The following is a 19579-nucleotide window of genomic DNA, read 5'->3' on the forward strand; positions in this document are numbered from 1 at the left end:
TTCTTACCATTGTGGATGATTGTTCCCGTTCAGTTTGGGTCTATTTACTACTAGCAAAGACCGAAGTCACTAGTGTGTTTATGCAATTTTTGTCTATGGTCCACACACAATTTTCGAAACAGGTGAAAGTGGTGCGGAGTGATAATGGGACGGAGTTCAATCACATGGCGGATTATTTCTTACAACAGGGCATTCAGTTCCAAACTTCTTGCGTTGGCACGCCCCAACAAAATGGGCGTGTCGAACGTAAACATCGGCATATTCTGAATGTGGCTCGTGCCTTACTTTTTCAGGGACACCTTCCGAAGAAATTTTGGGGAGAATGCGTTCTTACAGCTGCCTATCTTATTAATCGCACTCCCTCTAAACTCCTTGATCATAAAACGCCGTATGAGGTTTTGTTTGGCTCACCTCCGTCTTATCAAAATATGAGGGTCTTCGGTTGCATTTGTTATACCCATAATCAACAATCTCGGGGCGATAAATTTGAACCCCGCAGTAAGAAGTGCATTTTTCTCGGATATCCGCACAATAAAAAGGGTTGGAAAGTCCTTGATATTGAGACCGGAACTATATTTGTATCCCGTGACGTCGTTTTTCATGAAGATACATTCCATACTTTTACTGATGCAGCTCATCCCCTTATTTCAAACCCTCCCATTCATGATGATGAACCCATCTCTGATGAGCAGCCGAGTGCTCCTGAAACTGCAGCCGTGGATACCCCTCCTGTCACGCCGGGCTCTAACACTCCCACCACTCCCGACACTCCCTCCTCCGGCCTTGTTTCTGACGATGACACACCCACGGCTTTTGCCATGGACCCGCCTAGTCCAGTTGGTCGCGGGTTTCGTGTCAAATTTACAAATTCGCGATTGCAAGGCTATGTTCTTACCTCCATAAACAGTCCATCTTCTCCCGACTCACCCGCATCTCCGTCATCTACCTCAGGTACGCCTTATACTTTAACTAATTTTGTAAATTGCAATAAGTTTTCTCCCCGGCATAAGCATTTTCTCGCTGCCATCACAATGGGTGTTGAACCCCCTTCCTTCAAAATTGTTATTCAAGATGATGGGTGGTGTCAAGCAATGAAGGATGAGATCGATGCTCTTGAATCCAATGGTACTTGGGAGCTCACTAATTTGCCTCTTAATAAGAAAGCTCTCGGGTGTCGTTGGGTTTATAAAATAAAGTACAAGTCGGATGGGTCGGTTGAGCGTTTGAAAGCTCGACTCGTTGTCTTTGGCAATCATTAGGTCGAGGGCATTGATTATGGTGAGACATTCGCTCCAGTTGTCAAAATGGTTACCATTCGTACATTCTTAGCTGTTGCAGTTGTAAAAAATTGGGAGTTACATCAGATGGATGTTCACAATGCCTTTTTACACGGGGATTTGGATGAGGAGGTATATATGAAATTACCACCGGGTTTTAATCGTGGACATGAAGGTCAGGTTTGTCGCTTAAAAAAGTCTCTTTATGGACTTCGTCAAGCCCCGCGTTGCTGGTTCGCCAAACTAGCTACCGCCCTTCGTGAGTATGGATTTCGACAATCCTACTCCGATTATTCCCTCTTTACTTATTGCGTTGACACTACTCGTTTACATGTTCTAATTTATGTGGACGATTTAGTGATTGCGGGAAATGACTCAATGGCTATTTCTGCTTTCAAAGATTACTTGCACAAGTGCTTTAAAATGAAAGATTTAGGACCTCTCAAGTATTTTCTCGGCCTTGAGGTTGTTCGAAATTCGGATGGTATTTTTCTCAATCAACGCAAGTACGCTCTTGATATCATTACTGAGACGGGTCTCTTGGGTGCGAAACCTGCCTCTACACCTATGGACACCGATCACAAGCTTGCCGTCACGGATAGCCCTTTCTTGGACGATCCCGAACGCTATAGGCGTCTCATTGGACGGCTCGTTTACTTGGCCGTCACACGCCCCGACTTATCCTTTTCCGTTCATGTCTTGTCCCAATTCCTCACTAAGCCTCGGACTGCTCACATGGATGCTGCTATGCGTGTTGTGCGCTATCTTAAGGGTAGCCCTGGCCAAGGTGTTTTCCTTCGTGCTAAGAGCTCATTCGAAGTCTCTGGATGGTGCGACTCGGATTGGGGTACCTGCCCTCTGTCTCGCCGGTCAGTAACGGGCTGGTTCGTTTTCTAGGGGATTCTCCGTATCATGGAAGACCAAAAACAACATACATACGGTCTCTTTGTCATCATTGGCCGAGTATCGCTCCATGGCGACCATCGTGTGCGAACTCAAGTGGCTTAAAGGATTGTTATCTTGCCTTGACGAACCTATTTCCGCTCCTATGAAACTATTTTGTGATAGTCAATCTGCGATACATTTGGCTCAAAATCCGGTCTTTCATGAGCGTACCAAACATATCGAGATTGATTGCCATTTCGTTCGGGATGCTATTACTGATGGCCTTGTTCTCCCGTCACATGTCTCTACAAATGAGCAAGTCGCGGATATTTTTACCAAGCCCTTGGGAGTTCGTCAATTTCAGTATTTACGGTGCAAACTGCTCCAGTTTGAGGGGGGTATTAGGCAAGAATATTGTGTGATTAGTTATACACAATATTATTGCCTTTATTTTAGCAATTAGCTCCTTGATTCTAGTCGGAAATTATGGTAACAACTTACTGTTACCCTATCTTTTGTATTATAAATACTCTTTGCATAATGAATAACAAATGATACGTTGCTTCTCTTATTCCTTCCTCGTCTCTGCCTCACGCTTCTAACAGTAAGCCCCACAAAAGCTTTCTTAAACAACTAATATTATGCAGATCTATCTTATTTTCAATAATAGTGTCCCTTTTGGTGAGATCTGTTGTTCCGTCCCTTCTTTCGGGGTTTTTCCATTTTTTCGTGGGATCGTTATCAATATAATAAGTTTTAATCGACGGGGAGATTATCAGATTTGTTTCGTGGATGAATACATCAAGACGGCTACATTGTTTCCCTCCATCAAGAAGGATGCAAAGACATCGATTATTCATAGATTCAAGAAATTTATGATTTTGGAGAGCGGTATACGGCCATTCTGATATTTAGATAGTTATTTTGAATGTATTTTTTATGTTAGCAATCTTGATTTTCCTTTGTCTATTTGTTATCTTCATTGTAACCTACGCTTAGTTGATTATTAATGAGATGACAATTTCAAAAAAAAAACTCATATGTGCGCAACAGCGCAAGTATAATCATCTAAAATTTTAAATAAAAACGACGATAATATTTTGTAAAAATAATGTACAAAACTGGTCTCATGCAATTATGACTCATCTCTAGAAAGTAGAAACATGTTAAAGAGCTGGTGTAATCAGATACTTCAGAAACAATTTTCAAGCAGTATCTAAAACCAAGCCGAATATAAAAACAAGACTATTTCATCCATCAATAGATCGTAGTGCAAATGGAATTAACTTTGATTGTCGATTACTAGTCTCCATCAAATTTTTGCACTTGCAACAACCAAACTCTAATATTATCCGGCAGCTAATAAAGATTCAGTACATACCAGTTTCTTATACGAGTAATTAACACGATAATATCAGAATTAAGTTATACTTAACATAATGCTGGATCAACGCTTAGCACCTAAACCAAAAGCTTTAGCGAACTTAAAAAACTTCATACCCGGGGGATGAAGCTTTTTCTTTGAGCAATGGCAGCATCCCTTCAACAATTCTGTAAATTAACAAACATAATCTTATTTGTCTATTACGAGTACAAAGGAATATACTTTCAACCCAATCAAATAAGAATGGTACGGGGTATAAAACAATTGAATGAGAAAAATATTCATAAAATTTGTCTTCTAAGTTATACATATAACCAAGACAAAGGAAGGCAAGATAGATGCAATACACAGCACAACAAGATAAGTTATGATGCAAGTTTTGTTACTACGATTCTTACATTACTTCAAGTATTCGTGTCTAGTACTCGGCGAACACACTTTATATTAAGCCAACAAAACGAAACAATCAACAAATGTCAAATGCTTCTAAAATCGTCTTAGAAATATGGAACAAAAAAACATAAAAATCATCCAATTAAGAACAAAAATATACCTGGATCACTTGGATCCATGATGCCACAGAAGGTGACTCTAACTTCACCTTTGTCGGACCGGAATACTTCAGCAAACATTGTTTTGGGTGAAGACCCAATATCGTCTTCAGATTTAGCTTGAAAGTCCAAATGGAAACAACAAATGTCCCCTTGGAAAACAGGATTAGTAGACACCTCTCCGAACAACTCGAGCTTAATGCCCTTTAAGAAATCAAAACCGAAAACATCAATGACTGACCGTATATGCAAAGAAAGGCACAATGATATTGAAGGAAAAAAAAAAAAAAAAAAAAAAAGGCAACCTGTCTCTCATAGTGATGCAGCAAAGCAACAACAGCTAACTCTTGCCACAAAGTGGTCTTAAACTCCTCTTGGTCGTCGATTACAGAGTCCTCATGTGTGATGAACGAGTGTGAGAAGTTAACCTTACAAGAGCTGAGAATAAAACATCATATAGAGATCGCTGGAATTAACATTTCTTGTGTGTCTCATACTCTCATCCTTCAAGATGGTTAGTGAATAACAAGGTACCAAGTATGTCAAAATTTGATTGCAGCCAGTTTTATGCAAAAACTTCATTTTGGTTTCAGAATACGGTTTAAATTGCTAGGAGGACGACCACCACGAAGAAAGTGGTACTTAACGAATTTATCATTTATCAACAATGTTCATCTTCAGGGACTCAGGGTACTACATTATATCAGAAGGGTCTAAAAAAGCATGTTTCAATCAAAATGATCGAAGGGAAAGTGGTGAGCATCCTACTAATGTGAATGTCAAGAAATCATCTGAACCAAAAGCTAATGCTAATGGTTGAAATCTTTGACACGCCCCCTCAAACAAATATGCTTTGGGCTTGAAGGGGCAGTGACTCTGATAGGATGCCAAGAAACCATTTCAACCAAAATCTTAAGCTAATGGCCGGAATCCCAAGATCAGTCTTATACTCTCAGAGCGAATGGTGAGGGTTCACCGGTAATGTAGTTGCGCATGGCTTGGTTCATTATACTCCTCTCGAGTTCTCAACCCGTGTCATGTTGTGATTAGCGATTTTATTGCTCCCATTGTAATTTCAAGGTTAAGTTAAGAAAATTTCTTCTTCCCCTTAAAAGAAAAACAATATTCATCTTTGTTTTATTTTCGGAATTTTTTCACATACGGATTTTAATACCTTTTACCCAAAATCTACCCTGGCCTATATTGGTGGATTGAAGTCTAAACGGGTTTGGATGATGATTCATATTAGCCGACCACAATCCATGTTTTTGGCAATAATAAGGACTAATTAAGCTTCACCTAGTCCAAAATCTAATGGACACCACAGGGTGGCTATGACAATGTTAAATAATCAACTCAATCATTTGTTTACTTTTGATTAAAATATTTCCACAAATACACGAGTTTTAATCAAGAATTGTTCTTCGTTCTCGATTATATCCCAAAATTGTCATTATTCACTTTCTATACATAATACATCCCATTCAGCTCCATTTCAACAACTACGACGACCACAACAACAGATAGAGTTGTGAAATACAAACCTGGAATCATATCGAGCAATGGTATTTGTTCTTTTCCTACCGGAGCTGGAAAAAAATGATTTTAAATTCAAATTAAACAACCACCATAGATAAAACAGTTCCGTCTCAACATTAAAACGAGCCAAAGATACATAAAAAAAAGTCAGTAAAATACTAACCCGTAATTAGAGGGTGGGACAATTATTTCTCTAGGAGGATGCGGCAAGCTGAAAATAAAACAATATTGGAAAAAAATACTGTAATTAACAATTACTCCGCATTTTCTTGTAAGACCACCTTACACAATAATCGTGTAAGACGGGATTATTATAATAAATAACGATCTATTTAAATGGAAAGTTGGTTTACTTAGATCGGTTTTACAATATTGTCAGATATAAGACGGTTTTAGACAAGAATTAGTATTAAACTAATGGAAAAGTGAACAGGGCTACTTACTTTTTAAGCATTTCTCTAGTCTTTTCGTCCATCTCCTTCGATTTTCAGATCTTCAGGTTGTTCCAGATTTGCAACAGAGAGGGAGGAATAAAAGATTTGGTGGAGGGTATTACGGTTATTTTCTCTTCGTGTTTGGATCGTTAACTTAACTAGGCTTTTACACTGCTTGGCCCAACTAGTTAATTAATAATCTGATGATTTAAAGTGATGGGTTTTTCTAAAATGTGCCCTAATGGCACATGTTAATAACCTTAATATGGTAAGAGTGACAACATATTCTCATGAGATATTTAACTATAAACTCATTGTTACCATAATTAGTGAGAATATATTGTTAATCTTACCATATTAAGGTTATTAACATGTGCCCTTAGGGCACATTTTAGAAAAACCGTAAAGTGATTTATCTTATTTTGACATGCTTTTCTTAAATCATCATAAACCAGATTTCATACCCGGGCGTTGCCCGAGTAATAAACCAATAATTTCGAAATATTTATCATCAGATTGCTCTTTAAAATGAATAGCTTTTTAAAAAAGCATAGTCACTATTAAAGTCATTGGCAGGAAATTGCGAAGTGGATAATAAGATGGATATTAATAGGAATATTTATAATAGTTGTGCCTCAACCATCACCTTAAGGTTTTGGTTGAGGCCCAACTATTATAAATATTCATATTATTAATCATCCAAAATAATTAAAATAACTACTTAACTAAATGATTTTTCACTTTTAATATTTTACGATTTAAGTATAGGTTAATGTATTTTTTTTAGGGTTATTTAATGAGATTAATCCATCATATGCCTCTCCTTCTCAAATTACCCCATCCTAGGTTTTTTCCCATATTAACATTATCATTTAACTTATATTACACCTGTGGAAAGGCAACCTGTTGAACATGTTACCTATCCCTTTACATAATTTAAACGCCCCCCTTTCCTTTCATTTATTTGTTTCTTTAATTTTGACCTAATTTTTTTTACTGCTCTTCAAATTCACTTTTCACCTTCCATTATTGTCTTATATCATCATCATCCATCGTCACCTGCTATTAGGGGTGAACAAAAAGTGGTCCGGACCGGCAAACCGGATCGACCCGGACCGGCGTCCGGTCCAGACCGGATACATACCGGTCCGGTCTCCGGGTCCCAAAAAATATGGTGACCGGTCTCCGGTCCGGTCCACATAAAAAAAAAAAAAAAAAAAAAAAAACTAATTTGCCTTATAAATTAGTACCGGTCCGGTCCAAACCCGGAAAAAACCGGACCTAAAGGGTTCCGGTCCGGTCCGGTCCGGGTCCCCTTCTAACCGGTCCGGTCCGCGGTCTTGGGATTTGTGGTTATCCGGTCCGCGGGTTCATCCGGTCAGGTTTTGGACCGGTGAGCACCCCTACCTGCTATTGCCAAGATATTCATTCATCACTATTCTTTCAACTACCCATAATCCATGGATAAGGTATGGTTCCTATTTCAATTACAATTTTGGATTTTGTTCTTTTTTAACTGTATTTCGCCATTATTGAAAAAAATTAGGTTATTTTCAAGATGTTTTGGTAGTTGTTAATCAATCACTATCCTCTCACTTGGATTTCTATTTCTACTTAACCTGTGTTATTTTCGATTAATTTGTTTTGTTGAAGATGTTAATCGTTTTGGTTTTGTTATAAAATTTATTTTGAATTGCTTTTTATCCTAATTTAGGGAAATTCATGGGATTGTGTGACTTTGAAAATGTGGTTTGGAGGATCATTTACTAGGCATGAAATGGGGTTAGGATATATTGGCAAGGTGTTTAGGACTGTTAATGTTGACATTGACGAATTTTGTTGGTTTACAATTCTTGAGGAAGCAGATAAATGTGGTCATTTTAATAGGCAGATGAATGCAATTTTTTTCATGAACCCTAATTTAGGATTGCAAAGAATTGTTGATGATATTGGGACACAAGTTATGTGTAAATTTGCAGTTGAGAATAGGGTTGTGGAGTGTTATTTGGTTTCTGGTGTTGATGTTTCCCATTTAATGCATCTGATTGAAGTGGGTAAGGCAGAAGTAAATGGTAATATAATTGTTAACTGCTCCTCTAAGAAATTGACTCCTAGAAGGAAGGGAGAATCAATTAGTAATAGTGCAAAGGAGGGACCACTTTCCAAAGGCATCATTGAAAACTCAAGCAAAAGTACTCACAAAAAAGTACTAAATGACTGTCACACCACCATCAAAAGAAAAAGGGAAAAAACCTACATAAACCCTTAAAAAATCTTGTGTCAATAAAACCTACGTCAAAGATTCTTTTGTCAAACAATCATCTCTTAAACAACCTCTCAAACATCCCGTTATTTTAACAAACAGCCAAACAAATGAAACCCTAAGAAAATCCTATACATAAAAAGAATCCTCTCTAAAAAAATCCTTACAAATATCACCAACTCCTGAACCAAATATTGACCAGTTCTATGATTTCAATGATATAACAATATCAAATTTTTTTAGTTCATATGAGGAAGAGTCATATTTGGCATGTCTTAATGTTAATGCTGAGTTGGAAAGTGGAGACATAAGTGAGGGATGAGATCCAGGTTATGACCCTGATTTGGAAGAGGGTGAAACGGATTCTGAGGACAGTGATGTGGAGATAGATGAGGGTGTAAATGAGGCTGAGGAGAACTTGATTGAGCCACAATGTGAGTCTGATGGGTATTCAGAGGATGAGGAAACTAAAGAAGCTAGGAGAAAATTGAAGGAATAGAATTCAAAAGCTCTTACCATTGCTAAACAACTTGAAGTTGAAGCTGCTAATGTATTATTGCCTGGGCAGGAAAATGCTGAGTGTAGTGGTGTAAGGGAAGAGGAGAGTTTTGTCAGTGACTATGACAATAGTGGAGATGAGGTAGAAACACCTGGTGAAAGTGAGGAGGAGTCTATACCAGGCAAGAGGAGAAGATCTGCAGTTCTAGTGATTAATGAAAGGTCAGATTTCTCAAAGATTAAGTGGTGTGTTGGGATCAAATCCCTACAAGGGAAATATTCAGAGAGTGTGTTACTAGATATGCTATAGCTCAAGGTAGAAACTTGACATTTGTGGTCAGTGATAAGAGTAGGGGTAGAAGGCTTGGAGTGAAGTGTAAGGTAGGGTGTCCATTCAAGTTATATGGTAGTTGGGACAATAGTAGTGCATTTTTATTGGTTAAATCTGTGAAACCTTCTCACAATTGTCAAAGAACAATGGAGAGTAATAAGCAGTTGAAATATTCATGGGTGGCAAAGCAATTCCTTGAAGTTTTTAAGGCAAAACTCCACTGGCCAGCTGTAGACATAATAGAAACAGTTAGAAGGGCTTACAAGGTCATAATTAAGAAAGGGTTTGCTTATAAAGTCAAATACTATGCTCATAAACTTCTTCATGGTTCAATGAGAGAGCATTATAGTAAACTGGGAAGCTATATGGCAACACTGAAACAGGAATACCCTATAAGTGTTTTCACTTTGGCTACAAGTCCATCTGTCAGCTCAGTACATGTGTTCCAAATGTTGTTTATTTGATTTGATGACCTTAGACAAGGTTGGTTAAGTGGTTGTAGGAGATTACTTTGTGTGGATGCTTGCTTCTTGAAGACTATTCTATGGGGGCAACTAATAAGTGAAATTGGAAAGGATAAAAATGATCAAATGTACCCATTAGCTTGGGCTGTTGTGGAAGGTGAAAATAATGTGTTCCGGGTGTAATTCCAGAGCAGATATTTGATACCACTCGTAGCTAGTAGAATGATGTCCTTGCTTGAATCCTCCTTGCGGTCTCCTGAAACGATGAACAAACTGAGGGCTCGGCTTTGGCCGAGCGTACTCACTCCGACGCTCAAGTCAGTAAACTTAGAGAGAAGTTGTTGTAACTTGGCTAAGAGTGTATTGTAGAGAGATAAGGAAGATATTACCAGGTGAATAGTGGTTATTAGGTCAATTTCTGGATCCTTTCCTCAATGAAGGTTGAGGAGTATTTATAGGCATTCACCTTTTGTCACGTAGTGGCCAAGTGGCCAAATGGCTATCGGTGAAAAACCGTTATACCCTCGGCCGATGGACTGTGGCGGGCTCGCCGAGGGTCTTGGATATGAGTACGCAGATTTGTGTCCCATTTTGGCGAGTTGTCCGGCCGAGACCCGGTGATGGTCGATGGGCTTCACCGGCCAGATCGTCTAAGTCGCCGACTTTCTTGTGGATACCCTTGACCTTGCTCAATATGTTGACTTGGTCATCGGTGCAGAATATGCCCCATCAATTTGCCCCCAGCGTAGTCTATGTCGTGGTATGGGCTCCGATGTATGCTGAGTATATATTCTGTGCAAGTATTTTTTAAAAATTTTCTGCGTCGGCCTCTTCTGATGCATCGGCTTGATAATTCGCAGGTGTAGGCCTACCATATCCCCCCTCCGCATGGATGCGTAAAGGGTATCCGATGTGGGAAAGAATGATGATGTCGGCCGAGACCAGGGCTGAGAGTGCCGGTTATTTCTGATTGCCCCCGGCCGGTGCTTCTTGGCTTGGTCGATCATGTGGCCGGCGGAGAGCAGGTGCCTAGGAATTTGTTGAGGGAGATGAACAGGCGAAGAGATGTGAATGGGCGTGTTGAATACGCTTGGTAACTGTAGCATTGATTGACATTCAACTGTTGCAACGATTGACATTCCGTGGTTGCATGTCTGACACGTGTCCGCTTGCTGATGGAGACTGCCGCTCTTGTCGGTACGACAATAAGAGTCGGCGTCCGGATAGTGTGTTACGCGGCGTCTACCACTTTAAGTGACTGCCGAAGCGTCTACTATTTGGGGTGATCGCCCCAAAGACTACATTTCTTCATGGGGACCGCCGCTCTTGTCTATGTGATGTGAGTCAAGCGCCCGGATAGTGTGTTACGCGGCGTCTACCACTTTAAGTGACTGCCGAAGCGTCTACTATTTGGGGTGACTGCCACAGCACTACATTTCTTCATGGAGACCACCGCTCTTGTCCAATCGACAGTGTGAGTCGGCGTCGTCGTTTTCACGACGGCTGCCGCTCTTGTCCAATCGACAGTATGAGACGGCGGCGGCCTTCTTTCAACGACTGCCGCTCTTGTCGAATCGACAGTATGAGACGGCGTCGGCCTCTATCAACGACTGCCGCTCTTGTCGAATCGACAGTATGAGACGGCGTCGGCCTTCTTTCAACGATCCGCTCTTGTCGAATCGACAGATGAGACGGGCGTCGGCCTTCTTTCAACGACCGCTCTTGTCGAATCGACAGATGAGTGGCGTCGGCCTTATCAACGATCGCCGCTCTTGTCGAATCGACAAAGATGAGACGGCGTCGGCCTTCTTTCAACGATCGCGCTCTTGTAATCGACAGATGAGACGGCGTCAGCCTTCTTTCAACGATGCCGCTCTTGTCGAATCGACAAGATGAGACGGCGTCGGCCTTATCAACGATCGCCGCTCTTGTCGAATCGACAGATGAGACGGCGTCGGCCTTCTTTTTCAACGATCGCCGCTCTTGTAATCGACAGATGAGACGGCGTCGGCCCTCTATCAACGATCGCCGCTCTTGTCGAATCGACAAAGATGAGACAGCGTCGGCCTCTATCAACGATGCCGCCCTTGTCGAATCGACAGATGAGACGGCGTCGGCCTATCAACGACGCGCTCTTGTCGAATCGACAGATGAGACGGCGTCGGCCTTTCTTTCAACGATGCCGCTCTTGTCGAATCGACAGTATGATGAGCGTCGGCCTTCTTTCAACGATGCCGCTCTTGTTAATCGACGGTATGAGACGGCGTCGGCTTTTTTCAACGATCGCCGCTCTTGTCGAATCGACAAGATGAGACAGCGTCGGCCTTCTTTTCAACGATCGCCGCTCTTGTCGAATCGACAGTATGAGACGGCGTCGGCCTCTATCAACGATCGCCGCTCTTGTCGAATCGCCCGGTATGAGAGAGCGTCGGCTTTTCTTTCAACGATCGCCGCTCTTGTCGAATCGACAGATGAGACAGCGTCGGCCTTATCAACGATCGCCGCTCTTGTCGAATCGACAGATGAGACGGCGTCGGCCTCTTTCAACGATGCCGCTCTTGTCGAATCGACAGATGAGACGGCGTCGGCCTCTATCAACGGCCGCTCTTGTCGAATCGACAGATGAGACGGCGTCGGCCTTATCAACGATCGCCGCCCTTGTCGAATCGACAGATGAGACAGCGTCGGCCTTATCAACGATCGCCGCTCTTGTCGAATCGACAGTATGAGACGGCGTCGGCCTTCTTTCAACGACCGCCGCTCTTGTCGAATCGACAAGATGAGACGGCGTCGGCCTTCTTTCAACGAGCCGCTCTTGTCGAATCGACAGATGAGACGGCGTCGGCTTCTTTCAACGACTGCCGCTCTTGTCGAATCGACAGTATGAGACGGCGTCGGCCTTCTTTCAACGACTGCCGCTCTTGTCGAATCGACAGTATGAGACGGCGTCGGCCTCTATCAACGACTGCCGCTCTTGTCGAATCGACAGTATGAGACGGCGTCGGCCTCTTGATGGCGCCTAGCCTGAAAAATGAACATTTTGATGAAAGACTTGGTTGTTTTTACATTTGATATTAACATGCGTCGGGGTGCCCACAGCTGTTTTGGGTACCTCCGGCGCTACAAGGTCTATCAGTTTCCTAATGCCTCATTAGAGGCGCTCTTCCCCCGTCAGCCGTCGGTTGCATCCATAAGGTCGCCCTTTGGTTGTGAGGATGAGCTTTTCCCCTTCTCCGACTGCTTCGCCACTTTGAGGGATTGCATGTTGCATCCTCTGGCAGATATCTGGATGTTGACCACCTCGTCCTTCTCGTCTTTGGAGACAAGCTTATGCGCTTCCCCCCGGTCCGAAACATACATTAGTGTCAGGGCCCGGATGGACATCACTGCGTCGGCATCGCTCAGAGTAACTCGGCCTATCAGGGCGTTGTAGGCGGATGAGCCGTTGATGACGATGAACTCGGCTAGGACATTCTTGGCCGCATTCCCCTCGCCGAACATCACCGGGAGTCTGATTGAACCCAGGGGTACCAGGCCAGCCTCGGAGAAGCTGTATAGTGGATGGGTGCAGGGGCTCAAGTCCTTGATTCTCGGCCGAGGTGTGGAAGCACTCCCGAACATGATGTTCGTGTAGGCGCCGTGTCTATCGGACATCTCTTCACTAGGTGGTTGGATATGTCCAAGTTGACTACGAGTGGGTCGCTGTGAGGGGCGATGACTCCCTCGTAGTCCTTCCCTCCAATAGTCATATCGGGAATTTGGAGGCGGGGTCATTGTATTGGGCACAAAGTTGATGGCACGATACGGCTCGTTAGAGTGCCGTTTGTGCCCATGAGCCGACCCACCGTTCTCGTTACCTCCGATGACCACGTGGATAACTCCTATCCGTTGAAAAACGGATTTCTTATCTGAGCCGCTGGCCTCAGTCTTCTGGCCCTTGGCCACATACTTGTCGAGGCACCCTTTTCGGATTAGCTCTTCAATGGCGTTCTTCAGGTGCCGGCGATTTGTCGATGAGGTGGCGGCGCGCAACCGTGGTACTCGCAGTACTGGTTCGCGTCACCGTCTCCTTTTGGCTTGGGAGGCCGCTCCCACTTCTGGCCCTCGTTTCTGCTCAGGGCGAAGACCTCGGCGGCCGAAGTGACCAGAGGGGTTTTATCATGGTAATGCCTTTGGTAAAACATTCCCGAGCTTCCCCGGCGCTCGTCGTCCCCGCTTCTGGCAGATCTATCGAGGCCGTGACGTTATTGTTATTGTCACGGCGTTTCTCATCAGACCGCGACCTGTTAGTGTCGCGGCGTCTCTCATCCGGGCTGTCATCCCGGCGGCTTTTCTTCTCTGAGGTCTCGGCCTCGCTGGGGCCTACCCAGGTCTTGTGGTAATCTTCCACCTTGATGGCCTGGTCGGCCATCTTCCGTGCGGCGTCCATGCCCAGGCCCCCGTGCTTGATGAGCTCGTCTTTTAAGTTTCCCTTTGGGAGGCCCTTCATTAGTGCGAACGCCGCCAGTTCGGGGTTGATCTCCCGAATCTGCTGTACCCTGTCCTCGAACCTCTTCACATAGCCTCGTAGGGACTCGCCCTCCTCCTGTTTGATAGTTAGGAGGTCCGATGTCTCCACGGCCCTCCTTTTGTTACAAGAGTACTGGGCTAAGAAGGCGTCCTTTAGATCGGCGAAACAATATATCGAGCGTCGTCGGGAGCCCTTGTACCAACTCTGAGCCATCCCATGCAGAGTCGTTGGGAAGACCCGGCACCAGACTTCATCGGGCTGCTCCCATACCGACATGTGAGACTCAAAGGCCTCGGCGTGGTCGGTTGGGTCACTATCTCCTTTGTATGTGAGCGCCGGCAACTTCAGCTTGGGTGGCACGGCGGTGTCTAGGACGTAGTCACTGAGGGGCTGTTTGACCACGTGTCGAATGACACGCGGCGACCGACTCCTCGCACTCCTAGTCCGGCTTCTCTCCTCGTAGCGGGAAGGACTCCTTCTTCGACTTGGACTTCTTCTCCGACTCTCCTGAGTCGGGCTTCGCTGGTTCTCCCGGGGTGTGCCTCGTCGATGTTGCGGCGGCGGTGTCCTCTCCTGAGTGCGAGAAGGACTTATGTTTACCACGACCACCTTGGGCTCTTCCGGTGTCTTGATAGGGTCTGCTTCTCCCAGTGCTTCGTTCAAGTTTCTTGGAGTCACGCCCTGGGCCCTGGTCTCCTGGATGGCTTCCGTCGCTCGTGTCGGCGTGCTGTGTGGTGGTGCACTCCCACCAGGTCCAGGAGTGTCTTCGGTTTCGCTACGTCAACCACCGTCCCATGATGGTGACCTGGTTGTGGCGGCGGTGTGTCGGTGTTATCGGCATTCGAATTCGGTTGGACTACTCCGGTGGAGGGTTGCAATACTCCAGAATGGTGAAATGTATCGTCCTGGGGTAGCTCGGTTTCGTCGGTCACGACTATTTGTTGTTTTGACATCTTCTTAGCTTTTGGGGTGGGTTTTTATTGTGTTTTTGTTTTTGTTGTTTTGGGAATGAATGTGACTAGCTTCTAGTTTGCCTTCCCCACAGACGGCGCCAATTGTTCCGGGTGTAATTCCAGAGCAGATATTTGATACCACTCGTAGCTAGTAGAATGATGTCCTTGCTTGAATCCTCCTTGCGGTCTCCTGAAACGATGAACAAACTGAGGGCTCGGCTTTGGCCGAGCGTACTCACTCCGACGCTCAAGTCAGTAAACTTAGAGAGAAGTTGTTGTAACTTGGCTAAGAGTGTATTGTAGAGAGATAAGGAAGATATTACCAGGTGAATAGTGGTTATTAGGTCAATTTCTGGATCCTTTCCTCAATGAAGGTTGAGGAGTATTTATAGGCATTCACCTTTTGTCACGTAGTGGCCAAGTGGCCAAATGGCTATCAGGTGAAAAGACCGTTATACCCTCGGCCGATGGACCTGTGGCAGGCTCGCCGAGGGTCTTGGATATGAGTACGCAGATTTGTGTCCCGGCTGGCGAGTTGTCTGGCCGAGACCCGGGTGACTGGCCGATGGGCTTCACCGGCTAGACTGTCTAAGTCGCTGACTTTGCTGTGGATACCCTTGACCTTGCTCAATATGTTGACTTGGTCATCGGTGCAGAATATGCCCCATCATAATGATAGTTATGAATGGTTTTTTAAAGAGTTAAAGAAAGCAACAGGGGAAGAGGATGGTGAAGGATGGACTATAATATCAGATGAACATCAGGTAGTTTATATATTAATTGCTTTTTTTAGATATAAATGGTTGTTGTAATTATATTAGACTGATGCATAGTGTTTAACTGTAGAGCATTATCTCCATGGTGTCCAAAGAATTTCCCAAAGCAGAACACAGGAGGTGTACAAGGCATATATTTGCCAATTGGCACAAGTCATATAAGGGTGATAAGTAGCATTTTAGTTGTATTTTACCCCGCATTTATATCTTATTACGACTCGATTTTGTGTGCTTAAATGTCTAATAAGCTCATTTAATTACTAATTTATAATAATTAGCCGTCTTAGTCATGTTTAATAATTAATCGTATCTTTATTGTAATTTTCGTATTGTTATTACTTTACTAGTTTATAATGATGAGTTGTATTAGTTATATTTAGTAATACTCATGTTTTTATAATATTAGTATTAATATTATTTTATTGTTTATATTTTGTAGGAGAGGTGGAATGATAAAGAGGAGATTCGAGTTAAGAGTAATTTGAGACGGAATTGAGACGAGTCAAGACGGAGTCAAGGGATGAAAATGGGAAGTATACAAAGCAAAATCAAAAGTCAACCCATGACATTAGAAACCCAAATTGACCAATATCATGATCATCTTTGCTCCCTGCTTCCTTCGTACCCCTGCAATTCCAATTAATGGCATTTTCTATTAATACATCACGCACCAACTTCAATTCATCTTCACTTTCATCCTTCAAACCCGTCACCAACATCGCCATTTCAGCTCACCATCATTCCACCATTAACCATTTACATCACCATTAATAACCACCTTCAACCTCCATTCAACCTTCATCTTCAACCTCCATCAATTACCACGACATCACCATTTGCCCATTCATTCACTAATCAAACTCCGTCACCACAACAACAAAGTCACCAAAGTGAATTCATCAATTTCGACCTCGATTCTAACTCCGGATCCAAACCGAGCTTTTATGAAGCTATGTTGCTCCGTGTCGGTGCCCCGGCAATCGACATCCCCAAGCCGTGAGAACACACCCTTTTTGCCTCCATTTTGTGAAGGTCTCGCTACCGGTATAGGGACCGGTAGCCGTCATACCGGCAAAACGCACCAATTCAACTCCCTCGCATAATTTTTGTGCTCCATGCCGGTGCCCCGGCAGCCGGCTAGCCGGCACAACACACTTCACGCTTATTTCTTCCCTTTGCATCATTGACCTCGCTGCCGGCACAAGCCCCGGCCGCCGGCGTCGGCGGCAGGACATCCCTTTTTGCTGCGTTTTGTTCACGCGTCCCCCTTTTCCCCCTTTTTGTCTTTGCTTTTCTTTGTTTTTGTCTTTGAACCGTGTAATTGGTTTTGAAGCTTTAGTATTATCATTAATATTAGTTTAGCATTATTATTATTATTATTATTAGCAGTAGTAATTAGGGATGTCAATGGATCGGGTTCGGGTCGGGTGAAGCCTCATCCGTCATTCATCCGTCTTTTTAAAATCTCATCCAACCCGTCCGTCATCCGTGAAACATATCATCCGTCATCCATCCATCCATCATCCATGGATGAAACGGGTGGATCGGGTGATAAACGGGTGTTGTGCATTTATAATTTCAAGTTTAAAAAAATGATGATTTTTTTTTCTCTACAAAAATAAAGTTAGATAATTAATTTAGTTTAACTTTTTAGTGGGTAGGCTTACAAAATATTTATATTGAGAGTAGAAAAATATGAAAATTTAAATATTTTATATCTTAATAATGTGTTATATGTAAAAAAAATTAAATAAAAAATAATAAAATCGGGTGATGGATGGATGGCGGGTGGATGGCGGGTGGAATTTCTTCATCCAACCCATCCGTCATCCACATCCGTTTCATCCGTCATCCATCCACCATCCATTTAAATCGGGTTTTCATCCATCTTTTAGGATCGGGTGGATCGGGTTTTGATGGATGCGGGTGAAATTGACATCCCTAGTAGTAATTAGTAGTGATGGGGCATATTCTGCACCGCTGACCAAGTCAACACACTGAGCAAGGTCAAAGATATCCACAGCAAGTCAACGACTTAGATAGCCTAGCCGATGCATCCCATCTGTCACACTGGGTCTCGGCATGATGACACCGCCCGGGACACATACCCGCGTACTCATATCCAAGACCCCTCGGCGGCGAGTCAATACGCCCGCCGCCGCCGCCATAGGTATCTCGCCGAGGGGTAGATCGGTCTTTCCACCGCTAGCCACTTGGCCACTTGGCCACTACGTGACAAAAGGTGAAAGCCTATAAATACTCCTCAACCTTCATTGAGGAAAGGCTCTCACAATTACAACCTAAATACACTATTCATCTGGTAATATCTCCCTTATCTCTCTACAATACGCATCTAGCCAAGTAACACACTTAATCCTTTAAGTTTATTGACTTGAGCGTCGGAGTGAGTACGCTTGGCACACACCAAGCCCTCGATTCGTTCATTGTTGCGAGAAGAGGCCGAGTGGGACGATAGGAGCAAGAAGGATTCAGCTCAAGACATTATTCTACAAGTCAAGGGTGGTAACTAATAACGCTCCAGGAAATTATACCCGAACAATTGGCGCCGTCTCTGTGGGAAAGACACTAGAAGCTAGTCACATTCATTCCCAAACAAAAACAAAACTCAAAACAAAAACCCACCCAAAAAGCCGAGAAAATGTCGAAACAAAGAAGACGCGATCGTTACCGACGAAACGCGTTCTACCAAGATGACGCTTTCAACAACTCAGTCAGTCACGCACCCTCCACCGGCGGAGTAATCCAACCGGAGTTCGGGATGCCAATAATACCCGACGCGCCGGTGCCAACCAACCAGGTCACCATCATGGGGTATGCGGTTGACGTAGCAAAGCTAAAAATGCTCCCGGACCTAATCGCAACACGCCCGCTCACACCGTCACACCGACAAGAGCGACGGAAACCGTCCAGGATAACAGGGCCCAAAACGTGACTCGAGAAATCGAACGGAGCACTAGGAGAAGTTGACCCGGTCAAGACGCCGGGGGAGCCCAAAGTGGGCGCGGTAGACCTAAGTCCTTCCCACACTCGCGGGAGGACAGCGTCCCCGCCGCACGAACGAGGCACACCCCAAAGGAGCGAGGAGGAGTCCGACTCGGCAGAGTTGGAGAAGGAGTCATAGTCGAAGAAGGAGCCCCTCCCGCTACGAGGGAGAAGCGAGGATAGGGATGCGAGGAGCCGATCGCCACGTGTCATTCAACACGTGGTCAGGCAACCCCTCAACGCCTACGTCATAGAAGTCCCGGTGCCAAACAAGCTAAAAGCGCCACCCCTATCATACAAGGGGGATAGCGATCCACCGACCACGCCGAGGCTTTCGAGTCTTACATGTCGGTATGGGAGCAGCCCGACGAGGTCTGGTGCCGAATTTTCCCAACAACTCTGCATGGGATGGCTCGAGCCGGTACAAAGGGCTTCCCGATGGCTCGGTGTACTACTACGCCGACCTGAAGGGCGCTTTCCTAACCCAAGACTCGCAATAAGAGAAGGGCCGTAGAGACCTCCGACCTCCTAACTATCGAGACAGAGGGGGCGAGTCTCTCCGAAGCTACGTAAAGAGGTTTGATGGAAAGGTCCAGCAGATTCGAGAAATCAATCCGAATCGGCGCCTTCGCGATGAAGGGCCTCCCAAAAGGAGATTTAAAAAATGAGCTCATCAAGTGCGGAGGCCTAGGTTTGGACGCCGCAAGGAAG

General features: G+C 44.2%; 1 protein-coding gene across 1 annotated transcript; it reads right to left on the reverse strand.

Annotated features, from left to right (window-relative positions):
• Window positions 1-3410: 3410 nt before the first annotated feature.
• Window positions 3411-6252, reverse strand: LOC141585950 (uncharacterized). The gene is made up of 6 exons (XM_074407030.1): window positions 6080-6252; window positions 5800-5847; window positions 5642-5686; window positions 4403-4535; window positions 4100-4301; window positions 3411-3713 (listed from the first exon to the last, which is right to left on the reverse strand). Exons 1-6 carry the CDS (start codon window positions 6109-6111, stop codon window positions 3610-3612), a joined length of 564 nt encoding a protein of 187 aa, XP_074263131.1. The 5' UTR covers window positions 6112-6252; the 3' UTR covers window positions 3411-3609.
• Between the last annotated feature and the right edge of the window lie 13327 nt (window positions 6253-19579).

The sequence above is a fragment of the Silene latifolia genome, chromosome 6 (genome assembly GCF_048544455.1).
Source record: "Silene latifolia isolate original U9 population chromosome 6, ASM4854445v1, whole genome shotgun sequence".
Lineage (NCBI taxonomy): Eukaryota > Viridiplantae > Streptophyta > Magnoliopsida > Caryophyllales > Caryophyllaceae > Silene > Silene latifolia.